Source organism: Gopherus flavomarginatus, chromosome 1, assembly GCF_025201925.1.
Source record: "Gopherus flavomarginatus isolate rGopFla2 chromosome 1, rGopFla2.mat.asm, whole genome shotgun sequence".
Classification (NCBI taxonomy): domain Eukaryota; kingdom Metazoa; phylum Chordata; order Testudines; family Testudinidae; genus Gopherus; species Gopherus flavomarginatus.
Window position 1 is genome coordinate 290553629 of NC_066617.1, and position 21322 is coordinate 290574950.

A 21322-nucleotide genomic window follows, 5' to 3' on the forward strand; every position below is an offset into this window, starting at 1 on the left:
TATCTTGTGTAAAATGAAAATTATGCAGTTCCTGCATTCTGTTGTTTCAAAAAATATTCTTTTAATGAACTGTGTGCTCAAGTGCAAAATCATGATTACTGGCTATGTTCAGTTCTGTGTGTACCATAGATTTCAGTAATTGAGAGTTTTCAGAATTTAACTCGTTTCCTTCTGCCACTCCTGTCTGTGGCATATAGATTCAAGGGTACTCTTGTGGCTGGAAAATAGAGAACCAGAGCACCGTCAGCCCCTCCAGGGAGCAGATTGGCACTCAACAGCATTCTCTATATAGAGACACTGGGCAATCTAGTGGAAGTGCTCTGTTAACTATGTGATGCTTCTGTGGCAGTTAATCTAACCTTGATTGGACCTGAATTTTAATGAACCTGCCTATACAGTTGCAGAATGTGAGTTTTTGCTCCCCTATGGATTGGATGCGAATACGTTATTCATTACTATGCTGGTCCCTTTGCTTCCTTCTGTACAAATAAAAAGCCATCTGCAGCTTGGTCAGAAATTTCAGGTGAATAGCCTATTGCAGCATAATAGTAATGACTTTCTGCATGCTTATGTTCTTGAGTTTATGGATCATTATGGATAAATTTAAATAAGTACACACAATATTCTCATGCAGCGATGCTTTGTCAAAATAAGCTTGTGCTGTGAATGCTGACAGTTCTGGGCTAGAACAGGGACATTGAAAGGATAAGGATGTAGAAACGCTACTTGTCAGTCTGTGTTCAAATTTGATTATTTCATATTACAGACAGAGTGTCTGACCATACCTTCTCTCTGTTACTTTGACTCATGCTCAAAAATAACTATATGAATAATAGGTTGTGATGGGGAGGGGAGATTAGCTAGGAAATGTAGTTAAGGGAGCAATGAATATTCCAAAGAACAAAAGGATTCATAAAGTAAAATATGGCATCTAGCAACTATGTGAGATAAATGTTTCACTTTTTTGTCAGCTATAATGCTCTTCTATAATGCAGTTTGGTGAAATATTTAGCAAATGAAAGTGTGTTGGGAATTGCACAAGTAACTTTCCAAGCTTCAAACTGGCAATACATTATTGACCTTAGCCGTATTACCTGAATATTCATTTTCTGAATGAAGATGTCTTTCTTTTTACAGAAAGTTTTGGGTTTGGGGTTTTTTTAGGTTATCAATACCAAGTTCTTCCTGTAGGGCTGCCCCTGTATTTGAAGGACTCGGAATGAGATATTATATGAGGCTGTGTCAGTTTACTGTGATCTCATATTCCAAGTCTTTGAAAGACTGTTGAAGTCAGGACTTGATGTTTGTGACAAATGCTTGGTGTGGTTTTTTCCCCCCAAACTTCGTTATGCTACCTTAATACATCAGAGCACTAAAGTAAAAGTAGAGGATTTATGGGCACAAACAGTTTTAATTTTGGTTTTGATGCTGACATCTCTAACTCATAGAAACATCCTAAATGTTATCTTCATTTTAAAATCTGGCCCTGAATTTTATTCCTGTCCATAACAACTTATTTTCTTGATTTATTATTTTCTCCCCAGTAATAGGCAAAGCAAAGTAGAACTTGCATAACACCATGTTTTAGAAGAAATGCATACTGTTGAGAATTGGGTACCTTTTTACCATATCACATTTATTCAACTTAATAGAATAACATTTTGAAGATCTAATTAAAATGTAAACTGTGATGCTCATCCAGATGTTTAGCCCAAGAATTAAAGTTCACTACTATTCATGAAATTTAGCTATTTTGCAGTTTAGAAGTTAACACTAATTGTCACCCTTCTTAGTCTCAGCAAAGAAGGTGCCAATTGTATGGAACTGGTACCAGAACTATTTTTTTCCCCACCCTAAAATGTGATGGTGAATTTAGGATTGAGACTCATTGATGTGGGAGGGGATCTGCAATAGCAGGAGCAATAGCTGTTGCTGATAAAGTCTCTCTTGTAGGATCTGAGGAAGAGTGCACACATGTCTTCGTACTACTAGTGAGACAGAAAGCGCCACTGATCTTTCACAGAATAGGGAAATTGGCTATCAAACCCAGAATTAAACACTTTGAAAAGTTTTTTTTCTTTTCCTCTAATCTTTTCGTTATTCTTACATTCTACTTATAACAGTAGAAGGTACAATGCTTTCATATGGTAAGAGAATATCCAAGATGACTTCTCTTTCAGACTTACAAGAGAAAAGCATAGAAATAAGCTGTCACAGGATTGATAGCTCCTATTTTGAAAAAAAAAATTCAGTTTCACCTTTAGAATTTTCCATATTCTTCAGTTTTGTCTTGGTATTGATGTAGGAGGAAACTATTCTCTTCTGAAAATTATATCCTGTGTTTTGTATTTTCATGGTGCCTGGGACCAGGACCCCATTGTGCTGTAAGTACTTAATGTCTTTATATTCTGTGGATGTATGTAGGGTAATACATTTCTCTTATTTTGATAGAATGAAACGAGGAAGGAAAAGTAGTGAGGCCAACAATAGTTCATCAGAGGAGGAGGTTGGAGGAGAATCTAAGAAACAGAAGATTACAGATGAAGAATCCACTGAAATCTCGCTGAGTCCTGATTGGGGTAACCTCCTTCCAGACATTATCCTGCAGGTGTTTCAGTATTTGTCTCTTCTTGATCGTGCTCATGCATCACAAGTCTGCCGAAGATGGAATCAGGTGTTTCATATGCCTGACCTCTGGAGATGTTTTGAGTTTGAACTGAATCAGCCAGCTACATCTTACTTGAGGGCTACACATCCTGAGCTTATCAATCAGATTATTAAAAGACATTCCAATCATCTACAGTATGTTAGCTTCAAGGTAACACCTTTTACATTTTTATCTTTGAAAATGAGTAATTAAAAAAAATTGATTTGCATTTCAAGTAAGGTTTGACATTGAACAAGTTGACTGCAGTTCTGTTTAATTTAAAGCATTCTTAAAATTCCTTTTTATTTTTATGACATGGCTGAAGATAACAAAGTAGTATTTCTTTAATACTCTAAGATAGCTTTCACATTCTTGATGGCTTTCATAGTTATCCAGATAAATTTTATAGTATGAGTTGTAAGAGATTTCATTTATCCAAGGAGCAGTAGTTGAAAAAACTTAGCATTATTAAGTGAACAATATATAGATAGTTGTGAACGAAGCATTTTAGCATAATAACGTTTCCTAATTCACTTAAAATAGAAATTGCTCTTTTAAGTGCCTGTAAGTGCAAAGTTAAAAGACCATCCTAATCATTAATATAGTCAGTATATAGTGATATGAGTAGTTGTAGAACAGACACACAAAAATCACAAGGAAATGTTCTGAAGAAAGGAACATGAGTGGAAAGAGATTAATAATATAAAGTACATACTGACTTGTCAAATGAAAGATGTATTTTCTGTAGTGGTATTACAGGGAGGAGATTTGGTGTGGAGAATTGGCAAGGAGTGATTGGTGGATTTATCAGAATTATGTATTCCCCCCCCCCCCTTTATTTTCTGGCCTTGCGGCCTCAGAAAATCACACTTGAGTTCCTGCATATGTTTCTTCTGGGACCCAGCCCAAGCAGGAAATGCTTGGACAGTAACAGAGATGCTCACCTATTGAGGTGGATGAACAGATGAACAGGGAAAGGAAGAAGCATATGACAGAGCGTGAAAAGGAAGGTGGCTGAAACAGAAAGAAAAATCAGAATGGAAAAAGGAACAGAGTGAAATAGGGGATGTGGTGGTAAAATGCAAAAATGAGTGAGAGACTGGCAGAAAAGGTGTCAGGAATGAAATATAAAAGAAAGCGGAAGACCTAGAAATTGGAGAAGTGAATCAAAAACAGAGGAATTACTTGGGGCTAATCGACACTGAAACCTTATATTATCATGGCTAAGTGTGAGAGATATGGAAAATCCACCTCCCCGAGACATAGCAGTGCTGACCAAACCCCCACTGTAGACCACAATAGGTCAACAGAAGAATTCTTCCATCAGCCTAGTTACCGCTCTCTGGGAGGTGGATTAACTACAGCAATGGGAGAACCCCCTGCTGTTGCTGTAGTGAGTGTCTACACCAGGGGTCGGCAACCTCTGGCATGCGGCTTGCCAGGATAAGCACCCTGGAGGGCCAGGCCAGTTTGTTTACCTGCCGCGTCGGCAGGTTCAGCCGACCGTGGCTCCCACTGGCCGTGGTTCGCTGTCCCAGGCCAAGGGGGGCGGTGGGAAGTGCTGCAGGCCAAGGAACGTACCGGCCGTGGCTTCCCACTGCCCCCCTTGGCCTGGGACAGCGTACCATGGCCAGTGGGAGCTATGATCGGCTGAACCTGCTGACATGGCAGGTAAACAAACTGGCCTGCCCCGCCAGGGTGCTTACCCTGGTGAGCCCTGTGCCAGAGGTTGCCGACCCCTGGTCTACACAGCAGCATTACAGCAGTGCCACTGTAGGTCATGTCTACACTACAACTTTTGTTGGTGTAACTTATGTTGCCTAGAGTGTGGAAAAAACACTCTGCTGTGCACCATAAGTTATACCAACAGAAGTGCTGGTGTGGACAGTGCTGTGTCGACAGGAGAGCTTCTCTAGCCAACATAGCTACTGCTGCTCATGGAGATATTTTTATTATGTTGATGGGCGAACTCTCTCCTGTCGGCATAGAGCAACTAAATGAGTGATCTTACAGTGGCACAGCTGCAGAAGTATAGCTGTGCCGCTGTAAGTTTGCTAGTGTAGATATGTCCTAAGAGTGCAGCCTTAGTTTTGGGATGGAGATGCTATGGTTACTAAAGGAAAACTATCAACAGAAGACTAGCTGGGTTGGTAGCCACAAGAAACTCAAATCTTTTGCCTAAAATTTTGGCATATTTCTCTTCCCTAGTCCCATTCAAAAGGGCATGTGGATGTGTTTGTGTGTAGATCTCCTTCTGTCCAAACAAATAAAATTAAAAACTTTGGCACTGAGTAAATTTTGATTTAGATTGGGGTAGTACCCAAAACACCAAACTCGGCTCAGTTCGATATTTGCAGTTTCTGCTATGGTATATGAATTGAAACATAGCACAGTTCCAAGTCAAAATTGTGATATATTGGCAGAGTACCAGGAGGAAACTTGCTCAAACTTTGGCCATGTATCCCTGCTCTAGCCTGTATAACGAATTTATTACTACATATTTGGTCTGTAGTTTGTCACCAAAATGACAATTAACAGCCCCTCATATTTGAGTTTAATTTTAAGTGGGCAAAAGCAACGGCCAGTGTTTTTAACTTGCGCCACTAATGTAGTCCATGATTATTTTATCTTGTGAGAGCCCAAGCTCTGAATCCATGGGAGATGCTGTTTTTCTTGCCTGCCTGCATTCCTTCTAAATAAGGCTAAGGAGAATTAAGGAAGACTAGCTAGCCTGTTGGATTGTGTTTGAAGCTGTGGCAGTAGCTTAGGTAAAGACTACTAACAGTCAAACAGTGAATGCAGAAGGGTCATCTAAGTGATATTCCAAAAAACAAAAATGTGAGATTAGTTGGAAAACTAGACAACTGGTGATTAGAATAGTTGCATTTTCCATAGACTTTAAAAAAAAAAGGGTAATGGGGGGAGTAGGCAATTCCTGTTTAGTTTTCCATTGTGTATCAATCTTGTCAGGCAAACCCAGCTATATCTTTGCTACGCTTCTCCAATTTAGAAGTAGCTAATCAGTCATGCTGAGTTAAAGGGACATTAGTCAATTTCAAGAAGTTTGAACCAATATTTAAAAAGTACTGAATGTGATAACCTTTAAATAGCACATGCTCATTTTGTTAGAATATTCTTTATGAAAAGCTAGTAAGAGCTTTTTTTTTTTTTGCTTCCCTAGCTATTTTTACAAGGTTATTGTATTGAACTGAATAACATTCAGGTCTCCCTCTTCTTCTCCCTTCCCTCTGTTTACATGCTGCTGTGCTATTGGTTAAATATCAGTTTTATGGTTACTGGTTAACACTACTTATATGGTCTTTCCCAGACCATATACAGGAGTTCTTCTGAGAGTCGTGTATTAGCATCCTGGCAGGAAGTGCAGTTAACAATCGGCAAAAATAAAGGTAACTCTCCTCCAGTCATAGGGAGGAGACAGGTTGGGGATTAGTAGTAGTTTGTAGATGGGATTTATGGCTTACTACAATGTTAGACACTAAAAATCATGGACTGAATAGAGACGAAGTTATGAATTTAAGCTCCCAGGTTTGTCTTTCCTTTTGAGAATGAGGACTGAGAGATCAGATATAGAATGGTCTATGGCCGTGTCTGCTCTACACAGTTTTGACAAAACAATGAAGGTGTATTGCAGTGCTTCTCCTGCTGATTTAACACTCCTGCTATGCTGACATTAAAAAAAACACCTGGACAAGTTTTCCCTGATTATGCTGCAGGTAGAACTCATCTTTGCTCACCCCTCCCTCTGCAGCCCATGCAAAACTGCTTTCCATGCCCTCCCCAAATCACCACACATACTCCTTGCATATTTTAGGGCTGTTGCAGTACCCCATGCACTCCACCCTTAGGGACACGTTTCAGAATTACAACTGGACATATACCCAGCTGTGAGACCCTCATTTCAAAAAATGCTCTTCCTTTTCATGTCCCTTGTTGAAAATAGAAATATATGTATAGCTGTTACGTTTTTATTAACTTAGAAAAAGAAAATGAATCTTTTTCTCTTACACATGGTGGTTGCCACTGTATATGAATTTCAGTAGCAATCGGTGTATTTGCAGAGTAAAATTAACACACATACAGCAGTCATTACAAGGGTCGTACTACAGTGGAAGAAAGCAATGCCTGGATTAATGCATTATAGAAAGACACATTACTGGGGCTCATTGTCAGAATGCTCCTTCAAAGCCTCCCTGATTCGAATAGCCCCCTGTTGAGGCCCACTAACAGCCATGGGATCTATCTGCTCAAAAATAGCTGCTAACCAATCTACCTTGACACTCCACTCCGTGAAACTTTTTTCCCCCTTAGCTTCACAATGTTATGTAACAGGCTGCTGTCAAAACCTGTCAAAAAGGCAGCACCAGTGACCCTTTAGTCTGCAAAAGGTCCATTTGACGGTCATTCTGGACCTGCTGAACCTGTTGAAGTGCTGCTTGTTGCAGTCAAGGTTTCTGATGTAAGGCTTCATGAGCCACAGTAGCAAGGAGTAGACTGGGTTTCACAGCATCACAATTAGAATCTTTTGGTCTGGAAAGTTCCTGCTTGCAGCTTTCTGTACGGGCCAGTGTTCCTGAAGATGCGTGTGTCGTGCATCTTCCCTGACCACCCCGCATTGATGTCAGCAAAATGACTATGGTCATCCATATGACTATGGTCATTGCAATATCATAGAAAAGTAGCTCTTTCTGTGTAGCAAGGTGGTCTGGGGCCAAAATTGGGATCTGTGTGCCATCTATTGCGTTCCTGCAGTTAGGGAATCCCATTGCCACAAAGCCATCCACTATTTCCTGTACATTGCTCAGAGTCACAGTCCTTCATAGCAGGAGGCAATTAATGGCCCTGCATACTTGCATCACTGCAACCCTCATGGTGGACTTCAAGTGATCAGTAACAGTCTGGAGTTGCCAGCTTCCACACAGTGATTGCCACTCGCTTCTCCACAGTGAGGGCAGCTCTCATTTTGGTGTCCTTGGGCCAGAGGGCAGGGGTGAGCTCGGCATACAGTTCCCGGAAGGTAGTTTTGCAGATCTGAAAGTTCTGCAGCCACTGCTAATCATCCCATATCTGCATTATGATGCAATCCCACCAGTCAGAGCTTATTTTCCAAGCCCCATACCAATGGTCCACCATGCGCATTTGCTCCTTGAATTGTTTCTTTCCATTGCATGCAGCAAGGTAGACACCACTGTGTTGTCGTTGTCAGATTTGCAGCTCATGAAATAATGCAGGATCAGCTGCGTTGTGTTCATAATGCTCATCACAAGATAGGAGAGCTGTGCGGGATCCATGCTTTCAGACAGATAATGGGCATGCAATTTACTGGGGCTGTTGAAAAACAGCGCAAAACATAGACGCCCATAGAATGATGGGATGGAGAAAACTGCATCACAGGATGGTAAGCCTGCCCCCATGAGGCACTGTGATCCCTTCCCAGAGCATCCAGCAGCAGATGGTGGTGAATTGCGCAATGGGATAGCTACCAACAGTGCACTGCTCTCTCGATGCAAGGGCGCCAATGGTGGATGTACTCTGCCATCACAAAGAGCATTGTGTGGACATACAAAAGTAGTTTAATTACAGTGGTGGATGATCAAATTAAGTTGACTGAACTGTAGACATAACCTGTATCTAAAATCTTTGTTTGTTAAGGGAGAGGGTTAATGGTTATGCATCTCTTCTCTTTGTATTGGGGGAGAGGCTCAATGAGTGGGAACCCTCCTCATCTTTCTGTGTTTCTGTATGTTTTTCTAGTCAGTTTAAATTGCAAGCTCTTTGGGGCAAGGAATGTGTCTTTTAACTTGTTTAATGTGCTTTGTAAACTGCCATGTAGGTTGGTGGCCTGGTATGCAAATAAAGATAAGTATGTATGTATGTATATATTTGTTGACCATCTTTGTTCAAAACTAGAACATAATAAAGTGATAGGGAATAGCCAACATAGATTTGTTAAGAACAAATCATTCCAAAAAACCTAGTTTAATTCTGAGATGTATTAACAGGAATGTTGTATGTAAGACATAGGAGGCAATTGTTGCCACTCTGCTTGGCACTAGTGAGGATTCAGGTGGAGTACTTCGTCCAGTTTTTGACACCATGCTGTAAGAAAAGTGAACAAACTGAAGAGTCCAAAAATAAGAAGTTAAGAAAATATCTGAGGAAAAGTTGAGAGAGAACTGGGCATTTTAAGGCAGGGGTGTAGATAGGGTTGGGGCAGTCGGGACAGGGGGTGGGAGTCCCAGGACAAGAAGCGGGGGGGGGGGGTGTTGGATGGGTTGGAGGTTCTGAGAGGGGGCAGTCAGGGGGCAGGAAGTAGGAGAGGGTGGGGGGCCAGGCTGTTTGGGGAGGCACAGCCTTCCCTACCTGGCCCTACATACAGTTGCGCAACCTCGATGTGGCCCTCAGGCCAAAAAGTTTGCCCAACCCTGGTCTAGGGTGCTGTAAGGGAGATTTAGGCTGGATGTTTGGAAAAATTTTCCAACTATAAGAATAATTAAGCATTGCAACAGGTTACATGGGGTGAAGTCTCTGTCTTTGGAGGTTTTTAAGAATAGTTTAGGCAAACATCTGTCTGGAACAGTCTAGGTATAGTATCAGAGGGGTAGCCATGTTAGTCTGGATCTGTAAAAGCAGCAAAGAATCCTGTGGCACCTTATAGACTAACAGACGTTTTGGAGCATGAGCTTTCGTGGGTGAATACGAATACATGCATCTGAGGAAGTGGGTATTCACCCACGAAAGCTCATGCTCCAAAACGTCTGTTAGTCTATAAGGTGCCACAGGATTCTTTGCTGCTAGTCTAGGTATACTTGATCCTGCCTCAGCTGAGGCGAGTAGACTAAATGAATTGTCCTTTCCCTGATTCTGTATTCTCCTAGCTATGGATAATGAACATGCGTCTGATGTAAATACTACTTTGATACTATTGCTTGGTGGGTGTAGCTGACTTAGCTCAGGCAACATGCAGGGATGGATAGGTCAGCACTTGTTTTTGGCTTGGTTCCTTCATGGCTGAGAGGTCCCAGGTGGTTGTATTGGGTAAATGTATGAGGGTCCTCTCGCCAGAGGTGCCACAATTTTATCTTGTTACCACTCTTTTTTTAAAGTGTGTGTGTGTGTTTATGTATACGGCTGTTGAGAAGCTGAAGTATGGGTTAGTGTTTATACTCAACTTTGTCTCCATCTTGCTTGATCTCAGACGAAGGGGACTGAGTCTCTTACCCAGTGTCTGATGGCATGCATAAGAACAAAATGGGACTAGTTCATTTTTTCTCCCCCAACCTATCCACATCAATATCTTATCTGAAAGCTATAGCTATAGTCTTATCAGCTTGTTTAATTTGAGGATGTGTGCCCATTGTTTTCCGAATTCTTAATTTTAAGAGTTTGGTGAGAACAGCAGCTGCATTTAGATAATCCAATAGCAGTTGTGGCCAGGAGAGCTTTTTCCTATCTGCACTTGATAAGAGAGGATCCACTCTTCTTTCACATGCAGTTCTTGATATTATGTCTGTCACTTGGAAGTAAGATTACTGTAGTGTTCTCTAGATTGGTCTTACAATATAACAGTGTTTTTTCAAAGTTTGGGTCACGACCCAATACTGGGTTGCGGCATGTAAGGCACTGATTCGCTCTGGTTATCATCTCCAACTGGGACGTTAAAAGTCCCATTGGTGGTGCTGCCTAGCTAAGCCAGGCTAGTGCCTACCTGTTCCGACACTGCACTGTGCCCCGGAAGAAGCCAGCAGCAGGTCTGGTTTCTTGGTAGGAGGGCCATGGGGTTCCACGTGCTGCCCCCACCCCGAACACCAGCTCTATGCTCCCATTGGCCGGTTCCCAGCCCATGGGAGCTGGGGGGCAGTGCCTACAGGCGAGAGACACGCAGAGCGACTTGTGCACCTCCACCTAGGCGCCAGACCTGGTGCTGGCCACTTCAGGTGCAGCACAGTCCGAGCTGTCAGGACAGGCAGGAAGCCTGCCTCTGCGCCACTAACCGAGAGCCGCCGGAGGTAAGTCTGTGCCCCAATCCCCTGCCCCAGCCCTGAGTCCACCCCAAATCCCTCATCCCTGGCCCCACGCTAGAGCCCGCACCCACAGCCCGCACCCCCTCCTGTGCCCCAACCCCCTGACTCAGCTCAGAGCCCCCTCCCGCACCCCAAACTCCTCATCCCCAGCTCCGTTGGGTCATGGGTATCAACAGTTTTCTCCGTGGAAAAAAAAGTTTGAAAACCACTACAATATAATTCTCTCCTTTGGAAGATGAAACTGTTACAGAATACAACTACCCACTTCCTGAATGGTGGTGTTGGCAGGAGGATTTGATCAGTATTATCCACACTACTTGCTAGCTGACTTTCAAGTATAATTTAAGTGTTGGATTTCATCCTGCAAGGTCCTAACTGACCCTGATATCTGCCCAATTGAAAGGAAGGCTTTTCCCAAAGCAATACTCCCACAGATGAGATCAGCAGAGGCGCTCAGACTGACTCTCCTTTTGTAATCATGGGAGAGAGCTACCAGTAGGATATTCACGATGAGGCACGCCTTCAGGTTTGTAATTATTTTCCCTTTTTTTGTGGCTCTAATCCCTGGATCTGAAATAGCCCACATCTGTTGGACTTTGTGGCATGCTGTCAGGTGCATATGTTTTCTAGGAATTTCCATGAGGAGGAGAATATAAAGGAAATGGGATAGGATTTGAGGCTATATGGGTATCGGCTTGTTTATTACTTGATGCAAGTTGGATTCTGTAAGAGAATAGACTGACTGGGGTGCTTTATTGTATTGAGTAACTTTGTATGTAATTTTTAAGTGATCAGTGGTTCAGTCATGCTGGAAGGGCATAAAGAGTGGGGTCCCACAGGGATCAGTTCTGGGTCCTGTTCTGTTCAATATCTTCATCAGTGATTTAGATGTCAGAGAGAGTACACTTTTATAAAGTTTGCAGATGATACGAAGCTGGGAGGGGTTGCAAGTGCTTTGGAGCATAGGATTTTAATTCAAAATCATCTGGACAAATGATATGAATTAAATAGGATGAAATTCAATAAGGACAAATGCAAAGTACTCCACTTAGGATGGAACAATCAGTTGCACACATAGAAAATGGGAAATGACTACCTAGGAAGTACTACTGCGGAAAGGGATCTGGGGGTCATAGTGGACCACAAGCTAGATATGAGTCAACAGTGTAATACTGTTGCCAAAAAAAGCAAACATCATTCTGGGACAGGGTTTCTCAAACAGGGGTCGTCACTTCTGTAGGGAAAGCCCCTGGCGGGCCAGGCTGGTATGTTTACCTGCCCTATCCGCAGTCCGGCTGATCACGGCTCCCACTGTCCGCGAATCGCTGCTCCAGGCCAATGAGAGCTGCTGGAAGTGGCGCAGGCTGAGGGACTTACTGCCACCACATTCAGCAACTTCTCCCATTGGCCTGGAGCAGCAATTTGTGGCCAATGGGAGCTGTGATTGGCTGGACCTGTGGACGGGGCAGGTAAATACCCCGGCCTGCCAGGGGCTTTACCTACGGAAGCGGCAACCCCTGTTTGAGAAATCCTGTTCTGGGATGTATTAGCAGGAGTGTTGTAATCAAGACACGAGAAGTAATTATTCGCTTATTCCATGCTGATTAAGTCTCAACTGGAGTATTGTGTCCAGTTCTGGGTGCCACATTTCAGGAAAGATGTGGACAAATTGGAGAATATCCAGAGAAGAGCAACAAAAATGATTTAAAGCTCTAGAAAACACGATCTATGAGGGAAGATTGAAAAAATTGGGCTTGTATAGTCTGGAAAAGAGGAGGCTGAGAGGGGACATAATAGTTTAAGTACATAAAAAGTTGTTACAAGAAGGAGGGAAAAGAATTATTCCTCTTAATCTGAGGATAGGACAAGAAACAATGGGCTTAACTTGCGGCAAGGGAGGTTTAGGTTGGGCGTTCGGAAAAACTTCGTAACTGTCAGGGTGGTTAAGCACTGGAATAAATTGCCTAGGGAGGTTGTGAAATCTCTATCATTGGAGATTTTTAAGAGCAGGTTAGACAAACACCTGTCAGGAATGGTCTGATAATACTTAGCCCTGCCACTAGTCCAGTCCGCCTGCCATAAGCACAGGGGACTGGACTAGATAACCTCTCGAGGTCCCTTCAAGTCTTATGATTCTATGACTGAATTTTTGATAAGCACCTTTTTTAAGAAATTGAGAACATTCAGTGTAGAATCAATGAGACACACATGGGACCCCACACTGAGATTTTTACACTTTCAGAGTAGAATTTGCAATTAAAGGAAAGCTGTTCTGTTTGACCTCTTTATTGCAAAGTTTATTGGCTTGGTGTGGTATTTTCCTGGACTAATAAACGGTTTGTTTCCATTTAAGGTGGATAGCAGCAAGGAATCAGCAGAAGCAGCTTGTGATATTTTATCACAACTTGTCAATTGCTCTTTAAAAACACTTGGACTAATTTCAACCGCTCGACCAAGCTTCATGGATTTACCTAAGGTAGCTTGTGCATGTTTTGTTTTGTTTATTGAATGACTGTAGTGGTATGTATGTTACTGATATAATTTAGAAAGTATGTAGATTTAAAGCAGTAGGTTCTCTGTGGCTTCATCTGTTCCTGGGAGCTCTTAAAATGCAGGCACTGAGACACAGTACTTAAATTTGGCCAGAACTTTATTGATTATATCTGCATCATGTGGGTGTTTTCAGTACTTGCTTAACTTCCCAGATCTTTTCCCAACATACATTGGCTTCAGTGTAAAAATCTGTGAAATATTGTGTGTGTGCACAGTCTGTATATAAAATAGATCTAAGACCAGCAAGGAGCATTCTGATCATCTAGTTTGACCACCTGCATAATACAGGAGATAGAATTTCACCCAGTAATTCCTGCATCAAGCCAATAACTTCTGATTGAGCTAGAACATACTTTGTAGAAATATATCTGATTTTTGATGTCATAACATGAAACAATGGAGAATCCATTGCATCCCTAAGTAAGTTGTTCCAATGATTAATGGTCATCACTGTTAAAACTTTACACCTTAGTTCTAGTGTGACTTGGTCTAGCTTCAGTTTCCAGCTACTGGATTTTGTTGTGCCTCTACTAGATTAAAGAACGTCCATTATCGGAAATCTCCTCATCCATAGGGAGATGAGGGAGGGCAAACTACGGCCTGCGGGCCAGATAGGGCCCGTCAGGGCTTTCAATCCAGTCCACGGTATTGTCAGCCTAATGGTGCAGCGGGACTAAGGCAAGCTCCCTGGCCCTGCGCCGCTCCCACAGGTGGCCAGCACCCACATCCCTGCGGCCCTGGGTGGGGGTGGGCGGAGGGCTCTGTGCACTGCCCTTTCCTGCAGGCACCACCCCCGACAGCTCCCATTGGCTGGGAATGGGGAACCTTGAGCCCCTTGCCCCTCACACCCCTCTTACACACAACCCCTTGCCCTGAGCCTCTTCTTGCACCCTGCACTCCCTCCTACAACCCTCTGCCCCAGCCCTACATTCCTGGCCCTGCATACAATTTCCCCACCCAGATGTGACCCTTGGGCCAAAAAGTTTGCCCACCCCTCATATAGACAGTGGTCAAAGTCACATCTTGGCCTTTTTCTGAGAGAAACTCTTTAGTATGTCACTATAAAGTGGATTTCCAGACCTTGAATCAATTTTATGGTTCTTTTCTGATCCCTTTCCAGATTTTCAGCACCCTTTTTGAGGGTGAACACCAGAAGAAGTGGACATAGTATTTGCAGTAACCGTGTCCTAATACTTAAGGCTAAATTTAGTCATGGGTAATTTTAGTAAAACTTATGGACAGTTTACAGGCAATAAATGCAAATTCACGGCCCGTGACCTGGTCCATAGACTTTTACTATAAATATCCCAACTAAGGTGCTGCTGCCCCTGTGGGGCCTGAACAGCAGCCGGTGCTGGACTGGTCCTGGGGTCAGCTGTGGCAGCCATGGAAGTCACGGCATCCATGACCTCCATCGCAGACTCGCAGCCTTATTAATGCCATATATAGTGATAATAACTTGTCCTTTCGTCCACTCTTTATTCTCCTGCTGATACATTCACAGATCACCACCTATTTTTACCGGGAGCTTGTGTTGGCACCATTCAGTCTCCTTCATTACCTAGATACAATCCCCCATCTTTGGGACCTACAATCTTTGGTTCCTAGATGTATAACCTTACATTTGGCTGTATTAAAACACGTGTTGTTCAGATGAGCCCAGTTTACCACTCAGTCCAGATAGCTATATAGAACCAACCTGTCCTTATCATTATTTACCCTCCCACACTAATTTTTGTTACTTGTGAACTTTATCAGCAATGGTTTTATAAATTTTCCAAACTGTTGTTTGCTATTGAATAGCATGGGCCAACTACAGATCCTTGTGGGACATCGCAAGAAATAGCCCCATTGACAGATGATTCTCCATATACAGTTACTACTTGATCTATCAGCCATTTTTTAATCCAGTATATATGGGTTGCAGTAGTAGTAGTACTAACTTTTTTTTTTAATTGGAATGTTGTGTGTGACTTTACAGAAGTCTAAATATGTTATGCCAACTTTATCAACCAAATTTCTAACATCAAGTGGTATTAAATTTAACAAAAGTAACTTTTTTTTATTTTAAAAAATAAGTTTTTGGCATTTATTATGCAATCATTCTTTAATTCTCTGATTATGTACTTCATCAGGCTTTCTGTGACTTTGCCCAGGACTAACTGGCCTTTTTTGTTTTTTACCAGAGCCATCCATCCTGTACACATTTTATAAAATACTGGCATTAGACTAGCTTGTCTCAGTTCCTCTGGAATTTTGCAAGAGTTTCAAGACTTGTTAAATATCAGCATCAATGAGCTGGAAGCTCCTCTGCCTAATCTTTTTAAAACTCTCTTGTGTCAAAGAAAAGTTATCTTTTCTTACATGTTAAATGTTTAACTTTGGTAGTTCCTTCTTACTTACTTTCGGCAAAGAAAGTACTACTTTCTGACTGGTAGATGTGTGTACATCTTCCTTCTCTTCTCTCCCCCCTCCCAGAACAAACAAAACAAAAAACAAAAAAAAACCCATATTCACATTATATACATGCATAAAAGGCAGAGGTGTTCAGTAGCTAAGTGGAGCTGATAATGATTCCTACATATAAAGTTGCCTAACACTTCTTTGTTTTGAACTACTATGTTTATTTACTTATAGCTTTTGCCAGACTCCATTGTTTGGGATGAAAATATCCATGCTTGCTCTTCAACTGAATCTCTTTTTGAAAGATTCAACAAAAAAACTGTCCTGAGAAAGTTAAGGAAAAATACATAGTTTGGCTAAAGCTAATTTTTTTTCCCCTGGCAGTTTCATTGTATGGGGTGTTAGCTAATCTATCCTTCCTCAGTGTCAGGTAGGTCTTCCTCTTCTGCATTATTATCTGGTTGTGGTGGTGCAACAGCATACTAAAAGTGATCTGAATCTTCCCCCCCCCCCCCCCCCCATGGCTGCTCAATAACAGCAGTGAAAACTGAGAAGATTAGTCAGTTTTCATTCTGCTGCCTGATAAACAGAGGTACTGGAGCTGTCTGTCTGCAGATTTAGCAGTACAGCACTCTTTGGATTATACCTGGTTCTTCAAGTGATTGCACATGTCCATTACACTTCAGGTCTGTGTGCATATAGTACACCAGAGCTGGAGATGTTTTTCACATTGATGTATGTGTCCGAGTGGCACGTGTGCACTCAACACTGTTGTGTTACTAGCTGCAGCATAATGGAGTGTGGCCACCCCAACTTCCCTCAGTTCCTTTTAACCGCCCTTGATCATTAATTGGACTGCCTGTGCTTGTGTGCACAAGTTTCTCTCTTTGTGAACAGCTAATTTATATTTGTTAGTATAGTGGTACTCATAGTTTATTGTATAGTTTTTGTTTCCTGTCTTTGGACTTAGTGTCAGATCTCTTCTTACAAAATAAGGCACAACACTTGGTACTGTTGGGGTATGCATCAGTCACCAGGTTTTAAGCCCTGTGCTGAAAGCAAGAAGTCCAAAGTTGGTTGGTGATACTCATTGTCTGTGTCTGGGTGAGGGCCTCTTTCTGACTAGTGCCAAGTTTGTAGAGATTTCAAGCCCCATACTAAAAAGGACAGAGGTAAGCCTTCACCACATCATAATGGAGGCTGTTTTGCATCCTCCCTCTGAGCCCATCCATTGATACACCCACTGGGTGGATCAACCTCATCCACGAGTGCTCCTGCAGACCATGCCATCTCTTCTCCTAGAATAATTTCTGGGAGGGGGAGACAGTTACCATTCCTTGGTGCCCATAAGAAATTAAATGACCACTGATCTTTAAAAGCTGGAAGACCTCCTTCTCTTAGATCTAGGGTCTCAGGTGGCATCTTTGAGCAGGAAGGAGGATACTGGGGTACAGTTCTAGCCTTTGCTTGGCACTACCCAGCACCACATACCATAGTCACTGATTCCAGCAACTACCGTCAAGACTTGCTCCTATGAACGTTCATGCTTCCTCAGTACAGCAGGATGAAACCAAGGATGCCTCTCAGTACAACTCCAGAGACTCTCTACCGCGCAATACTGGACTCTCCTTGTTCAGGATGTAAATTTATTAGTACTAGTCACCTCACAAGCTTTGGTCCAGCCTGTGTCAATTGGGGCATTCCTTCAACTCTGGCTATTGAGCATTAGCCCTCAATACTGATAGCAGTCAAGGCTTTTTAGCACAGACAGCCCCTGGACATGCGTTGCCATCACAGATTAAACAGTGTACCAACTACATCAAATCAGAGATCCTAATTACTGGCACCAAGCAGTATCGCACAGCCTTGGCCATTGGACTACTCCATGTTTTCCTGGGAGTACCTAAGTCTGCAACAAGAGGCCTTACGTTCCTTTGCCCTCATCAGGAAGATTAAGATCTCACTACCCATATGGGTATGGAAGCAGATCTAGAGAGAAGGAACCATGGAACAGTATTAATTGAGATCCTATGCTGTATCAGTGGCCTTTCTGTAACCCAGGGATGATGCCACCCACATCATGTTCGATGCCAGTTTCCTCAGCTAACAGCTTATCTCAGGGGCAACATTGGAGGTCACCACACAAGGTGAACCCTGTTCCTGGGACTCATCTCAATACCAGTTGAGATTCAGAGGTCCCTCACCAGGACTCTGTCCATCAGCTTCACGTTCACATCCAAGAGATCCAGATTCAGTCTCCCATGAGCGTGTCCTCTCTGCCTCCATATGAGGTGACAGTGTTGGAGGCATCCTGTCTTGTCCAAGATGATTATAAATCTTAAGACTTGTTAGCTCTCTTGATATTCAAATCAAAATAGTTCAGGGGAGTTTGCGTAGATCAGTGGACATCTTGAATATAGCAGGGCCTTCTGAAAAGGCTCCTCTAATAAATGAGGAAATTCAAGCTGCCCTAGATGGGACTGACTCTGCAGCTAGAGTTATGGCATTTGTGTTTCTTCCAGAGATGGCAGCACAGAATTCATTCCCTATGTTGTTTTCAGGGAAGACAGATGCAGCTGTGTATCTATCTTAACTTTTTGGGAATCCCACTTCTTAGATGCTTAGACCCATATTACAGCTGATCACTGGATTCTAAGAACCGTGGAACTGAGATACACCTTGCAATTTCCTTCTTTCCCTTCCTCATCCCTCTTCAGAGTCCATTCTTGATGCTACTCTTCTACAAGAGGTACAATCTCTTAAACAACTGAGAGCCACAGAAGAGGTTCCTCCTCCTCCTCCTCCTTATAGAGGGAAGGGGTTTTATTCCAATTATCTTCTGGTTCCAAGTCAAAAGGCAGATTCAGACTTATTCTGGACCTGGAAAACCTAAACAAACACACATTTTCTGTTCTTTAAGTATGGTCACTCTGGCCTCCGTCATTCCTTCCCTAGATCCTGGCAATTGGTACACTGCCCTAAGGCTGTTTACTTCCACATGGCCATCCATCAGAACCACGGGTAGATTCTAAGACTTTTGGCCATGATCCTTTATCAGTTTGCAGTCCTGCCATTTGACCTGTCTGAAGCCCCAGAAGTCTTCATAAAGTGCATGGTGGTGGTAGTACATTTTTCTCAGAAAAGCAGATGTAGAGGTGTTCCCGTATCTGGATGACTGGCAGATCCATAGTCTCTCCAAAAATGACTGGACATCAGTTTGGTCAGGGTTCAGTCTCTTTCATTCCTTGGGCCTGTTAATCAACAAGGACAAGTCAATTCTTGGTCCTGTTCAGAAAATAGAGTTCCTAGGAGTTGTACTCACTGTACAGTGTCAAGGGCAGCCCTGCCTCAGCTGAGATTCAAAGAAATTCGGGATCTCTCTGTGGACCTCAAGGCATATCCTCGCACAAAGGTAAGAAATTGACAAAGACTTTTAGGACACCTAGCATCATGCATGTACATGACTTAGCATGCCAGACTTCACCTCAGGAAGCTGCAGTGGTGGCTGAAGTTTGTTTATACTCTCTCATCATCTACTGGACATCCTGATTCATATACCTGCAAGGACTTTATATTCTCCCTGGACTGGAGGATGGATCCTGCCAATGTATGTACAGGAGTCCCCTTCTCCCCATCTTTACCTTCAGTGACTTTATTTAGAGCTGCTTCATCTTGGTTGGGAAGCACACGTGGGGAACCTCTACAGACTCAGAACCTATGAGCAGACCAAAAATCTTTCTCTCCACATAAATGTCTGGGAATTGTGGGGTAATTCACCTGGTGTTAGGCTTTCCTGTAGCACATCAAAAGAAGTGTGGTTTAAGTCCTCACAGACAATACAGCTGCGATATTCTGTTTGAACAGACAGAGTGGTGCCAGGTCAGATTTGCCTTTGCCAAGAAGCTGTGGATCTGTGGGACTTTTGTATCGGCAATGCATTAACATTCAAAGCCTCCTATCTCCCAGGTGTTCAGATCTGCCAGCCACTTTCTCAGCTGATCTTTCAGCAAAAATTCCAAATGGTCTCGGACTGGATGTCATCAAATTCGTCTTTCAAACTGTTGTTGGGGTGAGGTTACCAGAGTTAGATCTCTTCACCCCTGGACTGATCAGAAAGTGCCACCTATTTGTGTACAAGTGTGAGTTCCTTGACAGATGTTTTCCTTCTATCTTGGAGAAGCAAGCTACTGTAGGCCTACCCCAATTCCAAAGGTGCTATACAAGCTCAGACAGGATCATGCCCACACAAGGTTCATAGTGCCAGGCTGCCCTTGTCAGCATTGGTTCTCAGAAATATTGAGCCCTTCTGTCAAGAAAATGATAATACCTCAGGAATCTGACTTACTTTCTCAAAGTCAAGGTTGGATGTTGCATCCCAACTCATCCATTCCATATGTGAGAGCATGAATGCTCAGTGGTTAATGTCTCAGGAAGCAGAGTTCTGTCTGGGTTCAAAACATCCTTTAAATAGCAGAAAACTGTCCACTAGATACTTAACTGATGATGTGGAAGCATTTTTCAGTGTGGTCTCAGCATATTTATTTAACTTTTGCATTCTTCCATACAGTGTATTCTGGGCTTTTTACCTAGAAGGAGATCACCTGGCAGCCATGCTTTCTGCCCTCTGGAGGGGGATGGTCTAGTTTTTGTTTGTCTTTCTTCTAAACCTATGATTATCCATTTTTGGAAGGTTTGGACAGGCTATATTCACATGTCACAGAGCTCTCGCTTCTCTGGGATTTAATTTGGCTCCCATTAGAGTTGCCAGCACCAGTGTTGTTGGTAGCTGTTTCCTCAGCTGGGAGGATAAAGGCATTGAACGTGTTGGTTGCTGCCACCGCCCCCAAATACAGTATGTTTTATAAGGACAAGGACTATTTACACCCTCACTGTAAATTCCTGACTAAACTTAACTGACTTTTTTTTTCCCTTTAATTAAGCTATCTATTTGCCTTCCTCTTTTCCGAAGCCACATTCCCATAAGGAGGAAGAGACACTGCATACATTGGATGTTAGTATTTTCAATTTGGACAGAACCAGCCTCTTTCGGAGATCTCCTTAGCTGTTTCCTTTGCTGACAGGATGAAGGGCCTTCCTTTAGGATTTCATCTTCTATTTGCATATGCTATGACATTGCCAAAGTCCCTGTGCTGAGCAGTTTTAGTGCATTCTACAAGAGCGCAAGAGGCTTCGGCTGCATTGAGTCATATCAATAAAGGAAATCTGTAAAGCTGCAACCTAGTGATCAATGCATACTCTCACAAAACATTTATACTATCAGCATTAAAGGGTTGATGCCAAATTCAGACGTGTAGTTTTACAGTCATTGTTCAGGTAGACTCTGAAACCCTTTTCTGGGCTGAATTGTTTGTGACTAACTGGAAGTGGAAAATCCCTTTTAAGAATCAAAAACTGTTACTAACCTGTTCTGTAACTATTGTACTTCAAGGTGGGTCCATTCCATGACCCACCCTCCTTTCCCTCTCTATCAGTGTTATCCAATAAGAAGGAACTGAGGAGGGCCAAATCCACCCCTTTAGACCATTGGCTGGCAGCATAAGAGTGTTAAGGGTGCATGTGCCACCTCAGTGAGTATCGCTATGGGAAGAACATATCTGGCTCTAGCACACCGGGTGCACACGCACCTGAAGTGGAATGGATTTGTGAAACACATTTC

At 42.7% G+C, this 21322-nt stretch overlaps 1 protein-coding gene across 2 annotated transcripts in view; it reads left to right on the top strand.

Moving 5' to 3' along the window:
- Window positions 1–184: 184 nt before the first annotated feature.
- The window catches only part of FBXL3 (F-box and leucine rich repeat protein 3), a 33305-nt gene continuing 12167 nt past the window's right edge, over window positions 185–21322 (top strand). The window contains exons 1-3 of one of the 2 annotated variants that reach the window (XM_050949770.1): window positions 185–407; window positions 2452–2818; window positions 13043–13168. In XM_050949770.1, coding sequence (XP_050805727.1) covers window positions 2453–2818; window positions 13043–13168 — 492 coding nt within the window. In that variant the 5' untranslated portion in view covers window positions 185–407; window position 2452. The remainder of the gene's footprint in view (window positions 408–2451; window positions 2819–13042; window positions 13169–21322) is intronic. The other variant, XM_050949779.1, reaches the window with a different exon arrangement.